The 27,393-nt window shown below is 37.8% G+C and overlaps 1 protein-coding gene across 19 annotated transcripts in view; it reads left to right on the forward strand.

Annotated features, from left to right (window-relative positions):
- LOC116064801 (RNA-binding protein Musashi homolog 2) overlaps positions 1-27,097 on the forward strand; it is a 249,196-nt gene extending 222,099 nt beyond the window's left edge. The window contains exons 11-16 of one of the 19 annotated variants that reach the window (XR_004108610.2): positions 392-511; positions 12,030-12,209; positions 16,164-16,318; positions 20,179-20,249; positions 20,357-20,378; positions 21,378-27,097. Coding sequence is in view for 16 of the 19 variants with exons in the window: in XM_031320063.2 (XP_031175923.1) it covers positions 392-511; positions 12,030-12,209; positions 16,164-16,318; positions 21,378-21,422 (500 nt within the window). In the remaining 3 variants the exon portion in view is untranslated. The remainder of the gene's footprint in view (positions 1-391; positions 512-12,029; positions 12,210-16,163; positions 16,319-20,178; positions 20,250-20,356; positions 20,379-21,377) is intronic. The other 18 variants (XR_004108609.2, XR_004899210.1, XM_031320064.2 and 15 more) reach the window with 18 other exon arrangements.
- The last annotated feature ends 296 nt before the right edge of the window (positions 27,098-27,393 follow it).

Raw genomic sequence — 27,393 nt, forward strand, 5'->3', positions numbered from 1 at the left:
TTTTAAATGATAATATAATGATTGATAATATAATGATCAAAAATGAATGCTTTTGTTCTATGGTTTTAATATCATTTGCCTCATGATGATCATGACAAGTATATTGAAGCTGCACAGGTTTTTTTATTTTAACAAGATATTCAGTAAGTTGCTCATGGCTATCTTTCTGTTTCTGCGTATGGATCAGTGGATCTGCAGGGTTTTGAATATCACAGTGGTTTCAGTAAGCGTCTGCTGATAGATGTCGCCCTGACATGAGCCCCTGTCTCTGACAGCTATAGTTTTATCCTGTTGCTCAGTGCTGGTATCAACATTCTCCTGTAGCTCTGGGACGTACTCATCCATGTGCAAGAAGTGATGAGTGTGTGTATGTGTGTGTATGTGCCTGCAGGCTTCCCAGCGACGGCATACGGACCGGTGGCGGCAGCGGCGGTAGCAGCAGCGCGTGGCTCAGGTAGGGGGGCCCGTGGAAGAGGCGGCTACTTGGCGTACCCACAGAGCACAGGGCCAGGTAAACGCTCTGTCCATGTTCTGTGTGGCTGCTGCTCTCTCCAACTTCTCCTGCTCTGCTTCTCCCCATAGACATAGTCCCCCGAGCCCCCGTGCACACACTCGGCAACAATTTGGGTTTAGACTGACAGCATCGTACACACACACAGTAGAGTTTTAATCCAACATTGTTCTTACACTGTAAAACTGCTGCTTTGATTCTTGATCTGATTAAAAAACAATGGAGGCATCATTTTTCCAAATATTTTTGTAAGTTTAGTGAATGAGTAGGGAAAACTCAATAATATACAGTAACTGTAACTAACACTAAAAATAGATGAGTAGAGCCTACATGGGAAAAGTCAAGAAAATGAGTTCAACTGACATTATTAAAGTCAGCATGTGAAAAATAAAATCTTATTGATAAACAAATATAATGTTAACATTCAATTGTTTATGTTTAATAACCAAATGTTAGTTGCACCAACCTTCTGTAACACAACATAATACATTTAAACTTAAACATGTAAACATAGTACACCAAATCGGAGGTTAACATCTTCTAAAACATGAAAGAAAAAACTTGTTGTTCCCTCCATAAAAAATACAATTTGACCCTTCAATCTGTGTAATATCAGTTTCCAAAATACCTAACCTCTATTAAATGTCTGTTAAGCCATTTAGGTAGAAAATACAGCTTACTTAAAAAGCTTTACAGCTCCTATACAACATTCATTCTGCAGAAGACACTTAACTAAGCTTTACAGACACGACACAGCACTGACACGTGTACCGAGTGTCTCAAGAAAGTTGCCAGCAATCACAGTTTCCAAAATGATAAAACCTCTGAAAAGACACTCATGACAATTTTAAAGTGCAGCTCAATGTCTCATTAAACACAGTCCATTTAACCATGAACTTCCAAAAATTACCCAACTTTAAGCTCCACACTACACCCTACATACTGGATGAACACTCAGTATGAACACACATACTCGAGGACACAGTAAAAAGCCCCAAAAAAAAAAACACAAGCCGTGTCGGCCCAACAGCCATGTTTTATTATCTAAGCCAGTCTCCTGTACGTGTAGGTTGGTTTTACCCTCAGTGTTTTAGTAGTCTTTGTAAGAACCCCATACAACTAAACTGCATTCTCAATTACATTTCAAGGAAAACAAATTTAATCCCAGATTACATGTCTTTGTAGCAGCCTTTCGCTAGCGGTAAACACGTGGTTAACGTGAATTGAAACAAAACGTCTTGTTTAAGTTTAGGAAAAGATTATGGTGTGGGTCAAAATAAGTTTGTTGCATAACTTAAGTACGGTACGTACATGACGTGAGTTAATTAACATATGTAAGTTAAAATAAGTCAACATTGAGTTTTTGGTTTCACACGGGACACGAACAGCAGTCTGCTGCGTGTTTGTGTGACCCATCCATCCAGCCTGACCTCCGTACATGGACTTTAAACGCGGACTTTGATTAAAAATGTACTTGTGGTACGTCAAAAACAAACGTAATCTGGGATAAAATACGTTTCCCTCGTAACATAATTGAGAATGCAGTTTAGTTGTATGGGAACGTAACTTTTAGGTGAGAGGGCTGATTCAAGAGATGAATTGGTGATTGAATTCAGATGATGCTTCATTCCTTTAGTCTCGCTTGGGTAAAACATATATTTTAAAAAATGATCAGCTACAGCCTGAGAAGGACACATTCCAGCAGTGTCAATGAGGAGCAAGTTTAGGTCGAAATCATTTTGTAAACAACAAACTACTTAATAGTTTATTAATTAACCCTGTTAGAAGTTTTTTCACACCTTCACCTCACGTGAATGTGTGCCATTAACACACTCTTGCTACACTAACCCACTGCTCCTCCTTGGAGTTTGATCTGTACCTATCCAGCTGTGACTCAAAGCTCTGTATTTTCTGAAGTCTTTGTTCGTCTCTAGGATAGGAACCTGTTGACTACTCAGACATACAGGAGGTAAACAAAATAAGAGGCATCATTCAATATGATGGAACCGAATATTCCTACTCAAGTCAGAGAGGTACCGGCTCGCCTCTACATTCATTTTTGTAACAGTCAGTGTCAGTCTGTGTGAGGCAATAAAGTCATGACTTTATGTTTAACAATAATAATTACTAATTCAAATCTGCAATCACATATAATATATATGAATTTTTCTATTTCTATAAAACTTAAAAGTTAACAAATATTTTAACCACTTAAACTAAATAAGAAAACAATATACAAAATCACTTAAGTTAGTTTCTCTTATAACTCTTTCAATTTTCACTAAATTTCCCCAAGAATAACCCTTTATTTTAATCTTTAAAAGTAACATTTTACTTTTCTTCAACTTATCGGTCGCCACGCAATTGAAATTTAAAAAAATACTGCTTTAACCATTGAAAAAAATAAAAATGCAGGCCTGAATCTTGGCTTGGGATCTAATGGCCTTAAACATATGGCTGCTTCCCCTGCTTATTCAAGCTACCAAAACAACGCACATGCAATGTTAGTTTATACCCACAAGTCCATGGGATGTTACCTGAAGCATGAGCAAGGGAAAGAGGGAGAACAGACGAGGAATTATGGATAAAAGCTGTGAGGCTGGACGCTTCAACAGTCCAACACGGTGCTCTGGCTGGCAGCAACAGTTCAGAAGAAGCTGTAGCAGGCGGGAGACATCCCCTCCTCACAAGGTCCATAGACAGTTTCCTCGCCCTCTCTGGCTAATGAATACAGATGCCCTTCACCTCAGTCACTTTAATCAGTCATTAAAACCATATGGTTACACAAACTATGCCTTTTAGATTATGAATAAGAACAATAATCTGAAAGTAGGTTACAGCAATTCAATTCAATTTTTCCTTGAAATCTCCTGGCATCAAACATTTTGGTAAATAGTAGGAGTTCAAAAAATGTTTGGAAACTAGGCAATACATTTATACTTTGTCTAATTATTTGACTGTCAGAAGAATAATGTCTATGCCATTTAAGAAGTTTTCTTTGTCGTTTGATATATGTTATGATCACCATCCATGGTAAGCAAACCTAGGTATAGTGAAATGTCAGCAGTAGCAGTCAAACCATTCACGCTAAGTCAGGCATGTTTTCTTCTTTTCTACCACTCTTCTTTACTTTTTCATGTACTTTTCTATCTATCTGGTATGTCCTGATCATTTTAGAGTCAAAGCACCTTAAACCTCTGACACTTTACCAATGATTGTTTGCCATCTGGTTGCTACACCGATTGAATCTTATTCTACTGTAGCACTTGTATGCCACAGTGTATGACTAAATACAAATGTTCAAAAATTCACATAGAAAGATGAGTCAGTGCCTTAGACATCAACTTCCAATACACACATTTTAAAGCATAATTACAGCACACATCTTATTTACATACAGACGAAGACTTACCAAGAGATTTGTTCCAAAACCAGAAAGCAAGTTTCCTTCTGTCTTACACAGCAGCATTGATTGACTTGTTGGCTTCATTTAGACATCCTGCTTTTTCCACCCTTACAACTTCAGATCATTCAATAGCTGTCAATAATAGCTCCCCCTGAGTGAACACACAGCCTCTAGGCTTTAGGGAAGAGCATCTTTCCTAATCAGACTACTATTGGAAGCTTGTTGAAGCTGTGAAAATCTGTTTTAATTGTAACTCACATGTTGTCTGGTTTGTGCAGTTTCTCACAGATATAAAGTCAGTAGACAGTTGCTAATGTCATGTGCTGTGATACCTGAAGATGAACACACAGGCAGCTACAGTACGAGTGGCTGTAGTGTATGCATTCTACCTACATGTGCACACAAATACAGACAAACAAATTAACCGACCTGTCCTCATTTGCACTAAATTCAAATCAACAGAGGCAACCCTGGAAGCCAATCAGATGCTCTTTCTTTCACACGGGGCTATTTGATTTTGCATTTTCAAAAACAAACAATTTGCCCAACAATTGCAATGAACATCACTAAGAAGCAGGAATGTTGAGGGTTGGGGTTAGCAGCAGCCAGGAAGCAAGAGACGTGATGGCAACCATTATGTACAGCTTAATTCTGACAGCTGCAAATGGAAGGGAGACAAGTAAATGACTATGAACAGGGGGTGAGGGGGGTGGGGGAGGGTTAGAGTGGTAAACAGTGACATCATGGGTTTGTTTTAGAGTACTTAAACAGCCACGGGGCAGCAAAACATCACTCAGTGAAATCTCAATGCTCCCTCAGTATATGGCAGAATCTGTCTGCAAATCAAGAATATTATCACAACAGAATGTTATAACATATATCTAGGGTGTTACCTAAATCCCCTGTATCATGTTATATTGTTACCATTATTTAAGTGTTATGTTCTCTAGAGAAATGCTTAACCAATGCATCTTGATGATATAACAAGTGCAGTCTTTCGTTCTGTGGTTTGTGGCTTTTTGACAGAATGACAAATGATTTATTGATAATTTCTCAAGTGTTTGAGATTATGCTAATACCATACTGTTACATGGATTAATGTATTCAGTGGTCTCTCTATACAGACACAGACAGAACAGAGGACACAGATTGTTTAGGCTTGACCTTCCTCTCTGTGTATTGTCTGGGGATGTTGCTGCATCTCTGTCCTATCTTACAACTTAATTTGCAGCACACAATATCAACTCAGGAATAGCAATTGTAGTGGTTTATTTTCTCCTTTTTTGCGAAATTCTCTAATTTTAGTGCAGACGAGGGTTTTTGTTTTAAAAAAAAAAAAGAAAAGCCATATATATGATGTAAGTGTGGATTCTTTGTGCTTTGACTCCACCTACAGTTCCCATAGAGCACCACATATTATTAACTGTGTCTACTGTGGCCCAGTAGGTGGGATGCAGGGGTGGTGGTGTGTCACTTAAAGTGGCATTCAAAACCTAACAAGTTAAATGTAAAAAAACAAAAACAAGATCAACCTCTTAAACATCCCTAAATATATATATGTAAATTATACTTGGACCACAGGTATTATTCAGATACTGTATATGTTTCTTTAAAATAAGTTGTGCAGATATTGCCTTTGTGTGGGCTGTGAGGCTTGTTTGTCAGCAGACAGTGTTGTGAATGCGGAAGACATTTTCCATCCCTGACAGAGGGCACTTTCACCTTACTCTCAAAGCTCAACAGACAAAATGACAGCATGCTGACTTACCTTTCTATGACAGACCACTGCTGATGACAAGTTGTATTTTGGACTTCTCACTGTGGCCTGCCATTTGCAGCGAACTACAAGAAAAGTTACTAAAGGCGCAGACTCTGCACCATCTTTCAAACTTTGATAAATTATACTTGCAGTAAGTACATTAGTAATCTAGTAGATTTTGTTTAAATTCTGCTAAATAACTTTTCTTACTAACAAATAACATAGTTTCCTTACTGTAAAAAAAATGCAGGTTCAAGTTTAGAGTTTCCCATTTTAAGGCAGGAAAAAGTACCAGTTATCACATTTGGAACACTGAGTTGTGGTTACTTCTAGGACAGGACAGGTAATGTTTATTTTAGTGAAAGTTGAATCTGAGGAGGTGTCAGTCCAGATCATTTTTGAAGAGGTGGGTTTTCAGTCTGTATTTGAAGATGGTGTAGTATTTTGCTGCCCTGATCTCTACCAGGAGCATGTTGCAACACTTAAGAGCAAGAACAAGACAACTAGTCTTGACGCCTGTTTTTGAGGACGTTTGAGAGACTGTGGCTCCAGGCAAAAAGTAGATCAGAGACATCTAGCTACTGCACAGAGTTTACCATCGCCTGCAGGTAGAGAGGTGCTGGCCCATACATGGCTTTATCACAGATTTGAACCCCGTATGAACTACTACAGGGTGCCGAATAGAGAATGCAAAGGGCAGCCACTTAATATCAGTTGGAGGGGCTGAACATCTGCATAGTAAAGCAGCAAGGAGGAAATTGCAAATTTGGAGATGACTAATGCATGCACCAGCACCTGGGCTCCTATTTTGGACAAGTATAATCCACCTCTGCTGTTGATATGAAGGATGAACCTGCATAAATGAGCCACAACTTTCCACTTTAACTGAGACTGAGAGGTAGTTGATACGTGAACATAATTTCGGACATTTATGTCAACAGCAACTAGCTTATAAATTTGCATACTGAAAATCTTTATTTAGACTTTAAATAAATGTATAGTGAAACAGTCACAATTTCACTCATTCTTAAAAGAAGGCTAGTTGTCATTCAGTTTTCTTCCTTTTAAAGTAGACGTATCTGAAATCTCCTGTGCTATAGCATTGTCAGATAAAAACAGAGAAGAATGCAAGTGATGCAGATGGTTCTGACAGTCCAGGGAACTTCACAGGTCCCAGTCTACTCTGGTTGAGTGTTTTCCTGAGTCCCTCTGAGCTTTCTGCAAAGCTCAAATGTCAGATCTCGGCTCTACCTGCAGTGTACACAAAGCCCCATTCAGCTGCGTTTAGAGGTCGGGGTACTTGTTATGTACAGTATGTTTGACTTTATTCAGGTGTTCAAAACTGAAATAGAGTTGGCTGTGGTCAGAAATTGGACTGCAGTATCAATTGCAGAGGTGTCTCAGTCAGTTTTATTGGGACTCAGGGCGGTCTTCATGCTTTTCAAAAGCCCATTCTTCCCCTCAGTTAGTTGTTGCTCTTTGTTCTTTTCTCTCTTTTACTCATCTCACCTCTTTTTTCTTCACCAATGAAAAGAAGGAAACTCATGTGACAGACATTTCCAAATTAAGATCATTATCAATTTCCTCCCAACAAGCTCTGTGATCTTCAGCAGTGCCTGAGAGGAGACCAGGATTGGCTGTGTGCACTGGTCTTAATCAATCTGGCTCTTGGTGAGCTCAGGTCCATTTGTCCCAGATGCTAATCTGCAGAGCTCAGCACTGAGGCCAGAGGCTCTTTACATGTATTTGGTGCAAAATAACACGAGCAGGCACGCCAAGCCCATCCTGCTTGGGTTTTTGTCTGAGGCCCAGGGAAAGATGTGTCACATCGGGGAGGGCAAAGTGTCCCTTTGCACCTCCACCACGAAGCACTGGCTCTCACAGCTGTGGGTAGCAGATGCTCCGAGGTTACAGGCACAGGCCTTTAGGGACATCACCACTCTGCCCTCCAGGGGCTGCATACATAACACACTCTCCAAAAAAAACTTACTGAAGGCTTAATGGGAGTAAGGTATTTATGTAGTCAGTCCTGTAAATGCAGTTATGAAATACAGTATGTGTTGTATGCTTCCCAATCAGTACAGCATGTTCTGTTTCATTTGCATTATACATTTATTTTGAGGTGACATTATTACAAACTATTACTTATTTGTAATTACATGTAGATTGCAAAGTAAATTGAATAGCGTCTTGCATACCTACTTCAATACATGATAGCATTTTGAACAGTTTTATGAGATAAGTGACCCAAAATTAAATTTGTAAGATGTAAAAAGATTTGGCAATCTTTAGACCTACAATATCTGAGTGAGCGTTGCTGAAAATCATAATTCATATTGTCCTTCCCTTTGTATCTGAATGACCATTAGATGTAGCTAGTATCACTCTCTGATTTCAGTCGTAGTGAGTCCTAGATTTCTTCAGACCACTTAAGCCTGACTAGACATGTTTGAAAAAATGTGTTCAGCCAAAAGGCCAGGGCTGTCAGCTCTGAGCCTGCTCACGATAGGATAATCTGTGCCGACTGTCGATAACTGAGTGCCCTTTCTCAGTCCCATCTAGACCAGATCCCACAGGTTAAAATCTGCATTGAAATCATTTAGTGTGCAAATTAGTGTGCACTGATTTACTACACTGTTGCACATTGTTTTCAGTGTTCACATTTCCTCGTTCTTTCATCCCCCAACCAAGGTTGTAGGTAAATATATATCAGTAGCTCTGTTGAGTTTGTCCATTACTGGAAGAGCAGCAAGAAAAGGGAAAAGCAGGCATAAAAAAAAGTAAAAAAAAAAAAAAACAGAGGCCTGAGTATGGGTGAGTAAATGCAAGAAGAAATCATCTGTTAAAATTAATTAGCCAAGCTTCTCTGAACACAAAATGACAAGACATTAAATATGTATTATTTATGAAATGTCTGTGCTCTCTGAAAAAGACTGTCTAGTGCTGTTAATTACTCAGCCATTCATTCAGAAAAGATTATTTCAAATGGAAAGTGAAAGCAAGGCTAGACAGCAAAAGAGCTGTTAGTTTCTTTCACGCTATTTTTAAATGACATTGGTGAAAATGGAAAAGCTAATTATGGTAGCTCTGAAATTCAAAGCTAATTTGAGAAGCAGTATGTCAGGTTTATTGACATATTCTGTAGAGTGATGTGGTTTGATGGCCACCAAGGAATCCCACTTGCGCCGCGAGGGAAATGGAGGAGCGACGGCATGAAAAATGATTCCTTGCCAAAATTAAAATAACTTCTGTTAATAGATTTTTAGACTTCCCAATTCCCAGTATTTCCTGCTTTTTGTCTGTAGAAATAACAGGTAGATGTATATATACTCAAATAGTTGACATATACATGAAAAGTAAAGGCCTTTTTAACTGATGTGTTTGCATACATACTGATTTTAGCAAACCTTTAACAATTTCCAAACATTAGCAGGTTCGAGCAAAGTTTATGCCGGCAGTGAGGCTGCTGTTTTGTTAACATTTGGATCACGGATTGTGTGTGTGCTAATATTTAGAGTTTCTGTGGGATTTAAAATGAGGATAATGACAAACTTGGTGCAGAACACTTGCTTACTTATGAAAATATTTTTCACATTCTGAAGTCCCAACAAGCCCGGGAGCATGACGCTATATTTTATCATCAGCGTGATTAGTTTTATTTTCCAACTAGTGAGAAAAAGAGCAGCAGTACTTTCAAGGTTTGTGATTCCTCCTTAAAGGCAGTCACCTGGCAAAGTGGGAATGAGAACAGGGCATTTATCCACTTAAAGAGAGCCACCCCGATGATGTCAGTAACAGATGACTGCAAGACACTCCCCTCTCCATTGCCTCGCAGCCAGCTTTGGTCACTGAGGGCAAAAGGGAAAGAGGGTGGGGGTAGGAGGGATAATTACCAGTATAAATGAAGCCCTGCGAACGATTCGCACTGCTGGGTCCCCTGATCTAGTCTCCAAGGCAACCTCAGCACGCTCATTTGTTTTGTAGATGAGTAATTACATCCAATTAGTGGCCATTGGAAAAAAAAAAGGAGTCCAAGAAAGGCCCATTGTTCTGGATAGATTGTGTGAATATTAATAGTGGGGAGGTCTGAGGCACAGTGATATGATCGGTGATGCTAATGCAGCTGTGGGCACACTCTGCCTAGTCTCATCCTGCATAACAGATCAGATAGCTACTGATGAAAATATATGGCTTTGAGAATGTGTGCCCGCATGTTTGTGCATGAGTCGTACTCTTGTCCAGCTGCCTCTATCCGGCAGAGAAGGCCAGTTTCTTACCTGAGCCTGCCACACCTGCAGACAATGTAAAGGCATGCAGTGTCTGAAAATGTCTCAAATTTCATCACCTGGATAAATGTTACAATCTAGGAAGATCTCTTAATTTTTTAAGAGATCACCACTCACCAACACCTGCGCTGCCCGATATATAGTAGTTAATAGATTTAAAGAGTAAATGACATTAGCTTGATGTTTCTTGTCATTGGGACCTTGGTTATTGGTTTGAATGACACCCAAATGTGTTGGAAAATGCAGCCCAGCGAATGCCCAGCTTAATGTGGGTTAGTTACTTACAATTAGAACCTTATCTCAAATGGAAAAACTTCCCTGTCCAATTTTAAAGACACCCACTTCAATTATTTGCTGCTGACAATATTTTGATTTAATACCCATATATTTTTGGGGGCTTGGTCTAAATAAAAATGAAAATAATAAATACAGTATGATAACTATTATCATTATCATTATCTGTCGTCACGTCTTCTCTTTCATGAGTGAACAATTCCTTTATATCCACCTGTAACTTCACTTTTACCAAGTAGACTCTTGATCGTTTGTCACAACAGGGTTCATGGTCAACTGTATACTATTGTATATGAAAGCAACTTTTGCAAATATGTTCATTATTGAAGGATAGTAAAAGTATTATAAAATGCAAAGTAATTTCTGTTTGGTTCCAGCCTCTACACTGTTCTGATCTGGTGACATATTTGGAATGGCTTCTTTATGAATTCCCAATAACACTGTGCTATTGTCAAATGTTTTTTCCCCCGTTATAATTATTCCATTGATCCAGTTTTCCTCATTAGCAAGGCCAATCAATGTTCTGTGACATTTGTCTAAGTGAAGTAAATGGAATGATTGGATCTTGAGCTTTGTTCAATGTGTCAGGCATTAAGTGACGTACGTGGGAAGCCTGCTGTATTTGGAGCCTATAATTTGATGAGTGGGCCGACAGCCCACAAGTGGTGAGATCAGAGTGCTAAAAAGCATCGGCGGAGAGAAACATGGCTGGTGCTTACATTCCATTTGGCAGAAGTGGACTGTCTCACTCTGAATGGGTAGAGGTGAAGTGGCTTGAATGGCTATTCGCTCCAGGACCCAAATAAAAAACCAAACACGCAACAGGGGAAACCCAGCATGGAAAAGCCGGTGTCACCAATCTCAGTCCCTTCTGAGTAGATTAACTCTGTTATCAAAGAGGTGTGAGAAGGAGCAGTTTCTTTTAATTGCACTCTTTCTATGAGCAGCTTGTCTCAGATTAAGAGGACAAGCAATAAATGCCAGCACGACTTATTGCTGAAAGACATTTTCTAAACTGTTGATAATCCACCCATCTGTGTCAAAGAGAGAATCATTCGAAGAGGCCAATCTGAAACGTGCTTAGGGTGCTTAGTACACTTCAGAATGCCTACCATCAATAAACATATGTCTGTATCTCATTCACAAAAAAGAAATCTTATCTGTTGCTATTGGTAACAAAAAAGCTTCAAATTATTATTGATTGGTGTACACAATGTTTCTTTTCATTTAAATGACAAAAGCTTCCTTCAGGTGTGTCCAAAGAATTGTCGGTTTGAAATGAGAAATGTATTGACCTGTGTTTTAATGATTCTTTAGTTTTATCTCACTCCTTAATGATTGCAAAAAAACATGGAGGACACAGGTCAATTATACAAAAGCCAAAATATCAAAGTTGTGGCCTTAATGTTTATTTTGTATTTATTGTTATTGGTCCATTTGAATCAAGTCAAGGTTTTAGAGTAAGGCTTTAATTGCATCCTCAGGGAGAGACAGTATGTATCCATAATTGTACAGCTAATGTATATGATACAGCTGAGCGTGTCAAACACGGACCATATGCCAAGGGGGCCTGGCCACATTGTAGGAGCTGTTGGGGAGGGAGGGCAGGCGGGGCAATTAGAGCAGACAAAACTCAAGGATGTATTCTAAAAAGTGGTGTAACACAACACCAAGCTATGCTTGACAATCTGGACATTGACTTTGACATTGAAAAAGTTGTTTTCCACAATGATGGAGTCCCCTCCCCTCCCCACCCTATACTGTATCTCCCAGGCCTCCCCGATTATGGGTTTTACTCTACGCCCAGTGACCAGAGGGGGGGGCCCTGCTCCTTTGCTGACTATGGCTCCCTGGGGCCCCAAGCGGCTCAGATGCTGCACAGTGAGCATGCCACCTCCGCCTGCAACTCCCCCCTCCAGCACCTACACAGCCCGGATCAATTTAAGAACCCAGGTTTGTATATGCGCATCTATCTCATCCACTTTTTGGACTTTTCAGTTTGATTCATGACATTATTCCATGCAGATGATCTAATCTTTTTTTTTTTTTATACATTTTCTCTTACTTCTGTTAAAGAAACCCAAAAAATCCCTCCCTTAAAAAAACTATAAAAACACATCTTGCTGACAAAATAGCATTGCATGTTCTTCCTCCCTTTTTAATGTTTAATGTAGATTTATTGTTTCTTTGTGAAGTTATGTTCCAGCCCCTGCTTGCACATAAGGGGCAGACACATACAGAATGTAATCCTTCATTTGCATGTGAACAAAATAACTACTGATGATGTCGGAGAGTACACTGGCCTCTCTAACAGAGCTCAAGTTTCTGTGAATTTTGAACAGCAAAAGAACGAGTTAAGTGTTCACTTTAAGTATCTTAAGTGTAAGAATGATTGCTCGCGTTATTAGTGTGTGAAAGTCTGACTAGGAAATCAGTAGAAATGTGGTGCGATGTTAGACACTTAAAAGACAACATTTTTGAATAATACAGCCATGACAACACAAGCACATTTTCATTGTGTTTTTTTCCTGTTGTTCTCTTATCTACCTTATGTAATTATAGCTTTTTAAAGTAAAATATACTGCACATTGACATTTCAGTATCTGCATGCAATGCTAACAATTATTATAAATCCATGCTGTTTCTTTGAGAGCAGACAGAAGTCTGAAGAATTAATGCTTTATCTATGGTTTTTATTCTGATAGTTTTATGCTAATGATCATGTTTGCACTGACATGACATACCACCAATGTTTATTTCATCCAAAGTAGTTGTAAGTAAAGGAGGTTTAGTTTAGTGGAGTGCCTTTATATGATGTGGGAGGTGACAGTGTTGACCTACATACAGCGGTTAGGTTCCCTGTCTCTGGACACTCACATGCCCCTGCTGGGCATGAATCCTGCCATAGCCTTCAGTCTAGTGCCTTCACTATTGTGTCTCTACCTCAACTTCACTATAATAGCAACACATATTGAAAACAACAAAGTGAGTGTGTAAGTGAGGGGCCAACTTTCCCCTTAATGGTTAAAAGGTTGGCCAGCTGCCCCAGGCAGATGTTGGCATTTCCTACAGAATGTCTGTCTGTATGAACTTTAGCACAGCAAATGGCAAAAACCACAGACGGGTTGTATAGAAACAGCTCAGCAGATGTGATTTTCTGAAGGGTTTCTTGTAGGCTTGCTGTTTTAATATCATTGTCACAACACTTGTGCAAGTGTGATAGCACTACAGACACAGTCCACCATACGCTTTCATACGTATAGATCTGTTAAGCAGTGTGAAGTGTTTTAATGCATACACAGCTGCATGGCAGGGGGAGGATTACTACTATTTTACATCACTAAGATACACACACCAGTGCCAGTATCTCTGTTGAGGCCTGGTTGTAGCATGCTAATTTATTGTACATTATAGTTGAAATAAGAGTAGAAATGGTAGAAATCACCTCAGTTTTTTTTAGCCACAGCTGCTGTAAGTCACTTTGTTGGACTCTGTTGGTGTGTGGTTGTTTTTTGTTTGAGTTTTTTTTGGTTGGTAAAGCACAACTTTTTTTCACCTGAGAGGACACATTCAAATCCTGAGTGAGGCAACCCAATTTATGTGCTTGTTGTCTGTGAAATAGACTTTATATTTGTAGCCAACCTTGACCCTAATGATATGAAAATCAGAGAGCACATTATAGTAAATGGAAACACAATGGTACTGTTTATTTGGAATTTTGTTTGTAAGTAGATAAGGAGAATTTTATGTATACATTAGGTGCCTTATGATGATGATTACCAGCCATAGGTCATATATTACCCATATTTCATTCATCATCATTCATGTCGTTACTGTGCAGCCTTGCTCCTTACAAAGTACTCAGTCCACAGGTGAAGATTGTGCCACACATATTGCTAGCCTGAAAGGGAGAATAGGATATATGCTGTTTGAAGGCAAATCTCATTGATAAATGCTTTTCTTGTACACAGTGCCTACATCTGAACCTCAGTACTACATTTAAGTGAGTTTAAAGAAGCAAATATAACTTGGAAGACTCAGGCAACACAGCACACAGTGTTCTGTATAGTTAGCCATGTATTCATTCAGGGCCTCCCATTTTTCTTTAAGTACTTCACACACAGAAGTCACTCCTAGCATCAAATGATTTTTTCTCCAGTCTTTTCTTTCACAAGTACCAAAACATTGAAGCATAGGAAAGACTTAGCACTATCATTCTCTGTATAAAACATATCTAAATGAATAGAAACACTCTAGTCCAGGGGTCTTCAAGGTTTTTTAAGCCAAGGACCCCTTAACTGAAAGAGAGATGGAGCAGGGACCTCCTACTAGATTTATTGTATAAAATTAACTGGGCCTACAATAATGTGTAGGGCGGCCTAAAGCCTTTATACATACCTTTTTAGTAGAGAGGGGTGAGCCACACTCCTAATAAAAAGCACCAGTCGTAGGAAATGAGAATTGCCATTTCAACTGAAAAAAACCTTAATTATATAATAAGCCAGCCTACTGCTGGCTGTGCAGCCAAGATAAGAGCACAAGCTGCTCGCTGTTTAAAGTCCTTTCAGTTAAACAGCAGTGTCAACTCCACTAGATGTATGTTTTGTGAGATGGCTTCATTTTTCTATAGTGCTTTACACGGATATCTAGACTATGTTTTCAGGTGCTTCTAATGAACCTAACGTGTAATCTAGCTTAGATAGATGGAGCAGTGATATGTTAAACATGGTGACAATGTTACAGTTTGTATACTGTGTGCATCAACACACTGAGTATCCTGCAGTTACATATTTCTTCACTTGTTCTACAAAGACTTCCTCTCAGGCATCATAGGGCTCATGAGCTCATATATACACGAGATCGAGCATATTTCTGTGGTCGGAAGATTTTTCTTTTTAATACAGTTTTTTTTTTCACAGTCTGTCTTTGAATGAGGGTGAGACGGAGGGTTATGTGAAGCTGACAGCACTGGAGATTGCTGTTAAGAGATCACTGCATTTTTTTTCTCCCAGACTGTTTCTTTTTCCTGCATTGACAGTGTTATGCGCCTTTAGTAGGCATCTGGAAACAATTTATTAGTCTGAGTTGCTCTTACTCACAGGGCAAAGGTGGTAAGTCATGTACAGTATTTCTTTTTTTATCCCCCCTGAGTTTGGTCCTGCACATGAAGTCGGGTCAAGCTTTTATATTTCCCCCTTATGCCTCCTCCTTATGTCTGACTACCTATTTTGCTTTATGCCTGAAGTTACACCAGCAGACTGAAAAGCTGAAGCACACAGCTGAAATTATGGAGAATATTTTTAATAGGTTCTTGGCGGTATCTATGAATCATAGGTCATATAGGAAAGCATAAAGTAGCATCAAATGTTTGGGTTCAAAAAGCTCAATGTAAAATCTGTAATATAATAATCCTGTGTTACTCTTCTTACTCAACAGCTAATGATGTTTTTTTTTACAAGTACTCCTTCACATTATGCATGGCAACATTGACACTGCAACCTTACTAGTTTATTAGCATGGTGGAAATATTACTAGCAGTGTGCTTGTTTTGTGTTGTGCATGATTAGACAAAGTGAATGTTACTCCTATGCATAATACACACAGCATGTAGAATATATTCTGAATATAGTACTGGATTCACCCTTAAATTTTGGCTCTGCTTTGAAATCATGTTAAACCTGAATCCTGCACCATTTTGTCAGTTGAAATCAAATGAAATCCAATAGTTCTATAAGCAGTACATATCTGTGATATGAACTATAAGCAAGTCCTTCGAGACAAACATGAATCCAGTAATGTGTTCTTTTGATTTAAATGCTTCCTTTTGACTCATAGCAAGTACGAATTGTACTGATGGTCGTTGTAGTGTTTCTGAGCTGCTCTGCTCCCTGTTGTGTTTGTATGCAGGCGCCAACCCATCAAGGCCCGGAGGTTTCCCTGGTGCTAACAGTCCAGGGCCTGTTGCTGACCTGTACGGACCTAGCAGCCAGGATTCAGCTGTGGGCAACTACATCAGTGCTGCTAGCCCTCAGCCTGGCTCTGGGTTTGGCCCCAGCATCACAGTGAGTACTCAGATGTAGACTGCCTGTCATATCTGACTGCACCTTGACTGCATTTGCCTCTTCTGTGTCAGAATACCACCACTAAAATCAGAACCTAAGCCAATGCACGCTGCATATGATTGTGATGCTCCGTAACACTAGACTTTTTATGGTAAGGAGTAGAGCTTACTTATTATAGGACTTTATACTCTTCCACTGACTAGATCAAAATATCCTAAATCAAAGCAACCATTCAGGAGAGTCTAAGAGTTTGGATTATTTCATTGCACAGAGGTTTCTACTGTCATTGAGTTCAGAGGTCCCATGAGCATTTTGTACATCAGGGTAAACCCCATCTTAGCTCTCAAAGTTATCTGTGTCAAATGCAAATGTTTATTCCCCTTAGCTGTTGCACAAATCACCTCGCTCCAGCCTCTGTGTCACCTTCCCAGAACAAATTTCCTTTATTTTTAGAAACCCATCTGTCCCAGAGCTTGAGTTTGCTCCGTCACTAGGACAATGCTTCCAAGCTGGATTTTGTTTCTCCCAGTGTCCTTGTCCAGGTGTAGCAGCTCAGCCAGGTGCTGTTGTACTTTACCTCTTGTCGATCAGTAAGCTGCCCAATGCCATGTCAACTCATAAGTGTACGACTAGCAGGGCTAGTAGAGGTGGCAGTAACAAATAGGTGTTCTCAGCCTGACTATGTGAATGTACTGAGATGTCTGTCTTGTCCCGTGGGTCAGTTTAGTTCATGTGCAGCAAATCCTGCCTTTTGCTTTCACTGTATTTAAAAAGAAGCCACTACCAACATGCTTGGAAGGCCCCAGTGACAATGAAGACATAGCCTGGCAAGATAGTGGTGCTTAATAAAAATTTGGGAATATAATTTGCAAAATAGGTTCCTCTTTTATTATAACCCCAAGTCTTGGAGAGATCATCTAAAAGCCAATAAAAATGTAACTTAAACCAAGCTGAAATAATAAAGCTAGCTTATTTAGCATTTATAAGCAGTATATAAACATTTAATAAGTGGTTTATAACACATATATTATATTATGTATGCAGTGATAAGAATATGATTAAGTATTAATGTACAGTGTTTAAGAATTATAACTTCTCCTATGAAGACATTTTTTTATATATTTCATCCTATCTCAGTTTTGAGGTCAATGACATAGTCATAGACCAAATTCCAATCTCATTTTGTATACTTACTTTAATAACTGTGTGCGCAGCCACTTAAAATGGATCAAGTATGTAATTCATTAGTGATTCATAATTGCAACATGATCTAGTTATGTTATAAATGTTATAGTGTTGCTAACTTAGCTAAGAACAGGCAAAGACTACATGCTGTATAACCCAGAATTCTCAAATATTTGTTTCTATATCCAGTCAAATTAAAATAGTGTTATTTAGGTAGTAGCTCAGAGATTTGTTCTTATGTCCATGGTCTTGTTGTCAACGAAAGGGACAAGGTTCAAACTCCCCAAAAGAAGACTCAATCAGTGATTTGTTTATTGTGCTTGTGTGTTAGTCTACCCTGGACCTCACTGAATAATTAATCTAAAATGTTAGCATCGGAATTGTATGGCCTCTAGCAAGGCGCAGCGGGGCTATGTTCTTCTACTCACTGCCAGGCCAGGCTTGTTGGGGCATGTTTTTACTGTTTCACATGACTGAACTGAGTGACACAGTATAGGTTATGAAAATAACACCTGCTTTTCTTAAAGAAGCTAATTAATGCATGGCTTAAGTGCGGAGGAATAACAACAAGCCCATTAGTACTGCAAACAAGCACTGCAAGACTACAGGGTGAAGACACTCTTTCCAAACTATATAGTCCACCTCATTATTTTGAATTTCCAACAAGAGAAAGTACGAGAAAGATTAAGAGTAATTTGAGTCGTTGGTGGTATTTCTTTAAGTTATAATTGTAGTTTTTTTTAAGTTGAGTAAAAGACATGTTTATTATTTTGTCTGGTTATGGAATTTTATGGTAAATTGTGACTTACTTTGTGTTTTGGAATCACACATTGTGGTTTTGCTGCAACGTTTTGTGCTCAATGGTGTTTTTTGCCTCCAACTTCACCTTCCAGGCAGTTAACCCTAACCTTAACCCTAAACATAACCATTGCCGCGCTGCCTGGGAGGAGACGTTGGGGGCAAAAAACACCAAAGACCACATTTTGTGCATCTCTTTTGTGAGAAATAACACAGGAGATTTATCAGTTTGTGCGTTACATTGAATCAATAGGACTAAGTTTAACGGCTTAGCAAGGATGAAATGAATGTGAGACTTACATAGCAGCAATGTTACTGAGTGTTGGATAGTGTCACAGCGAGCAAATGTGCAAAATAGCTCATGAGAAGATGAAATAGCTCATTCTAATATGAGTAAATATGTGTAATTGATTTATGATATCCAAACAAAGACAGAGCTAAGCAGAAAAATACATTTTATTGGCTTTTGCTTCCTAAGCAAAGCCTCTCTTATTAATTGTTTTAGGTCCACTGGCTATCTGCGATAATCTGTTGGTCTCAGTGTAGGAAGCAAAATATTTGTTATGAAAGACCAGGCTGGCTCATTTTCAAAGCCGATTTACCAGCAGATAGTTTACAGATGGAAATGAGGTGATTTGTTTCCATTATTGCAACAGTTTGTAACCATGCTGAGTTAGAGAATGTAAAAACAAGTCTTTGAATGCAACAAATACCATCATATCTGAACAGAAATGTTTGTCTTTTCATCATATTTACTTAAAAAAAGGCAGATTTATAGAACAGAGCAGTGTAGAATATACTGTCTTTTACCCGTATAATACAGGCCAGGTTTTGTGATTTCCTTACAGAATGTCAAATTGTGCCTGTGATACCACATACTAAATCACCACTTGAGAATTACCCAGTGAATCAAACAGAGTGCAATAAAGCAGAGAGGTGATGCAGCAGCCCTGCGGCTCTCTGCTCTCGGCGAGATGATCTCTTTATTCAGAACATTAAAATGGGAAATGATTCAGAACTAAAATGTGCTTTATAATTCATTATTTTTACCGAGGATGCTGTTGAACTGAATACATGTAAGATCATCATAAGTCACGTCCTCATGGCTGACTTCAGAGTTGCTGATTTGTCGCTCAGTCTTACGCTGCAGTGATTTTATTAATCCCTTTAGCCAATATCAAAACAGCCACTGTAAAGAAGCAGTAATGATCTTAACTGTTTTTTTTATGCAAGACAATTAGAGTGCAATTAGGTGATTGAGTTGATAAAGACAGATAATCGCTGTTAAAAGTGCTTCTCTTTTCAATCCAAGGATTTCTGCAGACCTGTCAGCAGCAACATTCACAGTATCCTGATAACTGAGCTATATAATGAAGACCGTTCAATACACAAAAACACACTGATCTCACTGAGGGGCTTTTGTGATCCTATTCTCTGCATGCTTTGAGATTATATAAACTGTGTATGTTAGCATGGATGGGGATTGTGTGTGTGTTTTATTGTCTCCTTCACATATTTTTGTTTACACTATTTGTCACTGAGCTTATTATAACCTGAGAACTATGTTGGCATAGAGCATAAAAAGAAGTTACTGTATCTTGAATGATTTATCAACTTCATAAAGTATTTCTAACTCCTTTTAACATCTTTTAAAATGAGTCCTTCTTCTTGTAGTCATTTTGCAGCGTGGACTGTTTCTCTATTACAAGAATATGCAATGCACTTGTATAATATATATATATATATATGGCAAAAGTCTCGTGCTCTGCTACTGAACATGATCAAACTGAATCAAAACGTTCACATTCATGATATGATACTCACTTTTTCTTTCCATGAAATGCATACTGACAACAGCACTAACTGTACACTTTTAGGGCCCGTTGATTGCGACAGCTTTTACAAATGGATACCATTGAACAGGTGGCCGGTTGCCATCTCATCAGAGGTATTGCATTTTATTTACTGTGCATTTCTATCAGTCTCTCTCTAATACATGTTCATCTAATACATGTTGATCATCACATCATTCTTTGTTTATCCGCCTCCCTCAAGATGACAGAGCTGGTAGTAATGGGTGAGTGTGACGAAGGTTTACGTCTTCATAAATCAGGAGGCCTCTGTTGGCGACGTGGTCTGTATGACGACGGGAGAAAAGAATATCATTGATTTAAACAAATTCAATTATGATCAGCTTGTTGGTGTGATTCACTGTGGGAAATGTGTATACCTCAGTCACACACACACACACACATACTACCAGTTATTCTCTCTTTTTTTTTTTTGTACATGTTGAAATGTTTCCATCCTAAAAAGAAGTCTTACACGTTATTTTCTGAGGACAGACTCACACTTCTCCACCGCTAGGACTTAAATAAAATCCAAAACTTTTTACTAACAAGTCAATGGCCTTGAATCATTAAATATTAACCAAGCAGTAAATGTCTATTAGGAACCAAATATTTCAGTTTCATCATGTTTATATTGTCACTGTAACTCATCTTTATTGCTATAACATTGCTCCTCATATGTGCAGTAGTACATTCAAAATGTCTTGAGCTTTTCGTCTGCTTGCAGCTCGTTTCTGTAGATGTGATGTGTGGTCGTGTGTTGAACTCATTTGTGCACACATGGGTTTAAATGATTGTTTAATGGCGTTTTTTCCGCTAAGCTATTAACCCAGCTAAGCATTACAACTATTACAAGTCTCGACAGTAGTGTGAACATGATTGCTAAGTTAACAAGTGGTGTAACTAAAGAAGTATTAACTTTTTAAAATGTGACATACTTGCACCAACAGAGTGTTCTTTACTGTAATCATTTGTACTTATGTTACGCCTGCAGCAAGTTTTGACCTGCTGCTATTAATGATAATTGCTGGCACATTTGTTAACACTATTGTGCCTCAGTAGGCATCCAACATAATAATTTGGAATTCTTATTAATGATTAATAACCGCAGATTTCTGTCATTAAATGTCACTGTGAGTACAATATTTACGGTCAGGATTTATGCAAATGAAATGAATGGTTTCTAATGCTGTTGCCATCCTTTTTTGTTTTTCTTTATCACCCAGCAGAGTATAACTGGTGGCCCAGGAAAGACAGGACGAAGTTTCTAATTGGCTTTGTGTGCAGGTGATGCTATCCAACTTCAAGCACTACAGTGTCACCCAGGCAAAAAGAAAGTTGGAACCATATGAAGAAGAAAAGAAAAACGTTAGTCATCTCAGAAAAATAACAACTGCTGTACTATAATCCAAACCTCCTATAACTTTACAACCTGGTTTGGTATGATGTTTCACGTCGATTTCATTCACCAATTTCCTTCCTCTGTTAGCTTTTGTTTTGATTCGTTTTTAGAGAGTCATTTTAGTTTTAATCTTAATTTTGTGTCATTTGATTTGATCTTATAGTATATTTGTGTAAATGGATTTTGTTTGAAGTGCGGGGGTCATAGCCAAGAATATCTGCAAGTCATGTCTTCATCTTTGTGGTGTAAAGGAGAAATGATTGGATGTTCCAATCAGTCTTTCCACAAAAATAAAAGAAGCTCAGTGTGGAGAGGCTCGGAGAAAAAAAAAAAATTAAATTTTAAGGAAAATTTAAAGAGGGTATCTAAGTAATAAATCTTAGTAGCTGTTTTCTTTCTTGTGATGTCTCATTGTTAGCCATAATTACCTATTTTTGGGCAATACAAAGAGGACTCCAATATTTTTATGGTCCTTTTTTATAAGTGTTGTTTTTGTTGTTTAGAAATAAATATATATGGTATAACAAATTTCATATAACTACATTGTGAATTCAAACTTGAGAAAAAGAAATGTAGCTGTACATATTATTCCAGTCACTGCATATAACCAACTCAGTGAGAGAATAGCATATTTTTGTGATGGTGTGTCAAAAGAACATGTTATAGCGTGTGAATAGAAGAAAAAGCTGTAAACAGTTATTATTATACTTTTTCTGCTGGAAGACAGTATAAACGACCCCAGAGACAAACAGAACACACTTGCTCTGTAAATACTGAAGCTGAATAATTTTACAAGTGTCATACCAGCAAATTTACAAATGGTGAGTTAGTTCAACACAGTTTTAAGAAATAAAAAAAAGAGCCTGATTGGTATCTTTTGTCTAACTGTTAAGATATCAGTATCATTTCAAAGAGAGAGAGAAACAAAAAGAAGATTTAATCCAAAGCACACTGTACTTAGATGTGAAGATTAGAACTTGAACCAGGCATTTTACAGTGCTCTGTGCATCCTGACACTTTTATACTCCTGAGAGGAACTTGTTAGTTGTATGTTATTGTTTGTTTCACCCTGCTTGTTCCTGATTCGTTTTTTTTGGAACACAATTATCTGGGCTCTGTGCTAGAGCCTTTATGTAATGCTTGTTCTCTGAATCCGTTCTTTTATGAATGAATTAGGAAAAGTAAACATTTTGATACCATACCTCAGCCTTTGTGAGTTCTATTGGCAGGTTTAATTTATTCTAGTGGCAAAATAAATGAAAACACTGAAAGGTAATAAAGCGAGGAATCATAAATGCACTGTGAGTAGTAAAGTACAGGCCATTTTCCTATTTGCACATGTATATGTCGGCTTTTAAAAAAAAAAACGGCCCTGTGCTTTAGGATAGTATGAAGGATTTTTGGGTTAATGTATTCTCGACTAGACAAACGCTTCAGAGTTTTGAGGTGAGTTAACAGCTTGGGAAGTAGTAACTGATATGTTGCAGTGTACACTTGGATCTCTTTATATATTAGAGCTATGTCTCATCTAAAGATATTTATACAGGGTTAAAATATGACACTGAAATATTCACTCTCTGTCGCTGCACCAGGTTTTACACATGTGTGTGGTAATGATTTAACTCATGACAAACATTTAATAATAATATGCTCCAGTCGGGTTTTTAAAGTCATTAATGGAATGAATGGTGTGTTTTCTGAAGTACTTTACCTGCTGCAGGTGTATCTGTTGTTTTCATTTTACCCACTTTTTGTCTCATTTCTTTTATTTCAAAACAACCAGGTAAAGAAATATGCTGGATACTTCTAAAGTAAATGATATGGAGGTGTGATCAAGTAATAATTTAAAGAGGAAAAAAAAAACCTTGTAATGTTCAAATGTAAAAGAAAATAAGAAATACAAAACTATAAAAAAAAAAAGAGAAAAAAAGAAAGATGCTTCTTTGCTGATTTCAAGTTTAATCAGAGTTTTATTGATACTTTGTGGTTTATATATTAATAATTGTAATATACTATTAAAATGTACTGTGCATCCATTGCTTTCTCTCTTTCCATCCCCCATCCTCAGAGATCCTCCTTCTTTTGTTGATCATTCATGTATTTCATTAGTGTGTAAAGAAATCACAGTTAACTTGTAAACAGAGTGCTGTCTTTGATACCAGTGTAGTGGTCTTTGTTGTTCTCCCTTGCTCTACCTCTCCTTTCTCTCATATTTACCCCTCTCCCTCTCGCGCTCTTTTTCTATCTCCTGTAATTACAAAGTAGATGTTATATAGCACTCATTAATATAATACTTGTAGTGAATAGTGGATTTAGGACCAGTCAAGATAGACCTTTCTCTCAATGATCTCATGTCATTCTGATATTTGCAGACAATTATTTTGATAGAGGTTCATTGTAATTTATTCCCTGTATGTTTTATTTTTTGGTTTGGTTTTGCCACTCTCACATGGTTTCAGCTAACCAAAGCTCTCACGGATGAACAAAAGAGAAGCCGTTGCCGTAAGATGGAATTGTACACAAGGCATTATTTGGATCCCCACCCTTGAATGTTTTAAAAGGGGTGTGCCATACTACCTTAAATGCTAACGCTAGATATGCAAAACTGTTATTATTTGATTCTTTTTTTAAGAGGGACACAAGCTATAGTCATGGACAAAGATTTCATGTAAAAAAAAAATTTCATATTTTTTTAAGAAACATACCAATGATTACCACACTAGTCGTAATATCAGTCATAGTGTTATATCTTTTAATGTTTGTACACTTTGGATATATCCCAGAAGCCACTGGCATAGGTCTTTTTTTTAAATAATACTGTTTTTGATCTCTTATTTCTCTCAAAACTTCCATTAATTAGTCTAATAATTTTAATCTTAGATTCCGGGAACTAGTTTTTGTTTTAATCCGTAATCAATGTTTTTCATACATATTGACATCATAGAGGCGTATAAGAGACTGTAAAAATGAAAAAGCCCTCCTGTGAAGACCTCTAGCTCCAAAGGATTATAAGCAGCTGTTGGTGTGTATCAGGGCTGATTAATAGAATAGATCAAACTCATGTCCTGACGTTGGACCAGCACCCTAACGCTGTGATTCATTGCTACCCTAAATCAGAGCAGAAAAGATTAGATCAAAACTTAAATTAAAAGCTCAAAGTTTCCTCAAAATACCATATCAAAGGATGTCCAGAATTCAGACCTGTTAGAATTACACACGCAGCTGTGTTCAAGCAAAAAAACAAGCCTATTATAAAGCCTCAAGCTGGGCACGCATTTATGTTTTTGAGTATAATCTCAATTAAACATAATTTAGGTTTAACAGTTATTTCATTTATTTCACCTCATGGGGTCTTAAAATTGAATATTGTTAAATTAATAACATTAGTCTCTATTCATTGTTCTTATCCAGTATAGACTGTCAAATTACATACAGTATGTACAGTAATGGCAGCTTTGTTAGACACAATATTCCAATGAATCCAGCAAGTATACAGGACATTGTATTATTTCAAAAACAAAAGACTATGTCCACATGTAATGCAAGTAAAATCATATTAAACTTTATTGTAAAATGATAAAAGTAATCAATCTCATTGGACAATACAGGAAAAGTTTAGTATTTGAAAGACTAAGGAAAGCTAAAAAAATACTTTATTTTAAAACATAAAATAACGTTCTGAGTATTAATGCTTATTTTTGCCTCATTTGCACATTTTAGTATCAGAAAATATCTCAACAGTAGATAAACAATAATTCTAATAGGAGTCTTTAAATGCACCAACTTTTGTGTAAAGATAAAAGAAAGTCTTCCTCCTGTTCAATTGCAGCATGTCCCTTTTTTCATCTGAATATTTTATCAAATAAAGTATAACTCAAACCACCTACAAACCGATACAAGAAGCTCATTAGGAGCTGTAGTTGATTCCAATTATGCTGCCATTTCATCTGAAAAACAAATAACAGTGCAACAAGTATGAAATATATTATTTTGTTTTTCTCACTTTTGCAGCGCCTGGTGGCTAAAAGACTAAAATGAAATTGCTCATTTTCCCCTCACACAATATAAAAACAGACTCTTGTATCGTTTTGTGATCCTGTAGCTTGGACTTTAAGGTAGCATGGCTCTGTTGCTGTAATTTCATTTTATCTCAAACTGACAGCAGTTTACAGCTGATGAATGTTACACATCTTAGTAGACTAGCGTATCCATTTGGGGAGAGGGAAGGGGTCTTGGTTTAAGAAAAAAAAATTATCAAAAAAGAAAAAAAGTCAACCTGGAAGGTGTTGACATTTGTAGTGTACTACCGTATCCATTTAAACTTGAATCTTGAGGCAAGTGCTAGGCAATGGCCAAACAATTTATCCCATCCGCTGTGGGAAAGCCCCACCCTGAAACCACACACACTTATGTGATTTCTGTTGTCTTGGATTCAAATCTGTTCTATGGATAAGAACAACTGTCTCCCTAAAGCTGGGACATCAGACGAAGACTGGTTCAGGCTCTGCTCCATTTTTAATTAATTAGACTGACTTTGAAGGCTCATTGAACGTTCTTGAGCATTTATACCCAAAAGAGGCTTATTCATAGTGGTGCTAATGGTTTTAAACCAGACAATGTGCCCTTATCTCATGAGAGATACTGGATACCGTCACAGTGACCACAAAGTTAGTTTCCCAGTCCACAAAGTGACTCTCACTATAACACCACCATTTCTAGTGTCGGATCTCTTGATTCAGGATATATGACAAAGATGGGTTCATGTTCACAAATCTAGACTGAACTCTCCAAGGTGACAGAAATAGCACAAATGTACTGTCGTGTTTTAGGGTGAATTTCCTTTTCAGTCCAAACCATTGCCATCTCACCCATGCTCATTGCTAAATATATACATGCAGTTGCAATATATATGTGGATAGATGAATATATATTTGCAGTTTTCACTCATTCAACTTTGTCTGAACAATATTAGACTGGAGACCTCAGCTGTATACAGAATAATCCTCACACAGCTACATATAGTCATTATTAGCTTATGTTCACCAATACGAGAGTTCACCCCTGGCGTGTTGTCGAGTTTGGAGCAGACCGCATGGCCTAGAGGGGAGCCTGGAAGCTCTTCAGACTGCATGGACGGCAGTGTGAGGCTCTGCTGTGCTTCCATGTTTCTGCAGGCTGAGCACAGAGCTCTCTTCACTGTTGTCTGCCCATTCCTAACACTTGCCCCTTTTTTTATGTTAACCGACTTTTTATGGCGAGAGACAGACAGACTTGACTGACATCTGAAAGCATCTTTCAGGTTATCATATGGCTTGCTTAAGCCCTGTTGTAAAATGTACTAAAAAAATAATAATAATAATGATAATAATATTAATGGATGGGGGTCTCTCACATATCAAATGTGGAAAGTCTAATTTTATATTTGTATTTTCAAATAATAATATTGACAAAAAATGTCTGTGAAAGGTTTCCATCCTCTACTGTGGTCCAGAAATTGATGTGTCTGTCTGGAAAATAAATAAAATAAACTGAATTGTTATATGACTTGTTTTCCCTGTTTCATTGGGCTTTTTTTATTGTAATATATTTGCTAAAGATGGGAAAATATTTTTTACCTGATAATATTTATCTCAGCATTTTAATATCATGTCTAATTATGTGGTGAACCATCACATCAAAGAGGCATTCACTTCCCATACTGTATAGCATCTGCTGACATCCCATAACTGGATACTGGAGCAAAAGAACTGTTGTGTGTACTTTATGTTTATTATAAACAACCAGGCTTTTTCATTCCACATTTTCACTCGACCACACACTCAGCATATTGGCACCGGGAT

Source organism: Sander lucioperca, chromosome 13 (genome assembly GCF_008315115.2).
Source record: "Sander lucioperca isolate FBNREF2018 chromosome 13, SLUC_FBN_1.2, whole genome shotgun sequence".
Classification (NCBI taxonomy): domain Eukaryota; kingdom Metazoa; phylum Chordata; class Actinopteri; order Perciformes; family Percidae; genus Sander; species Sander lucioperca.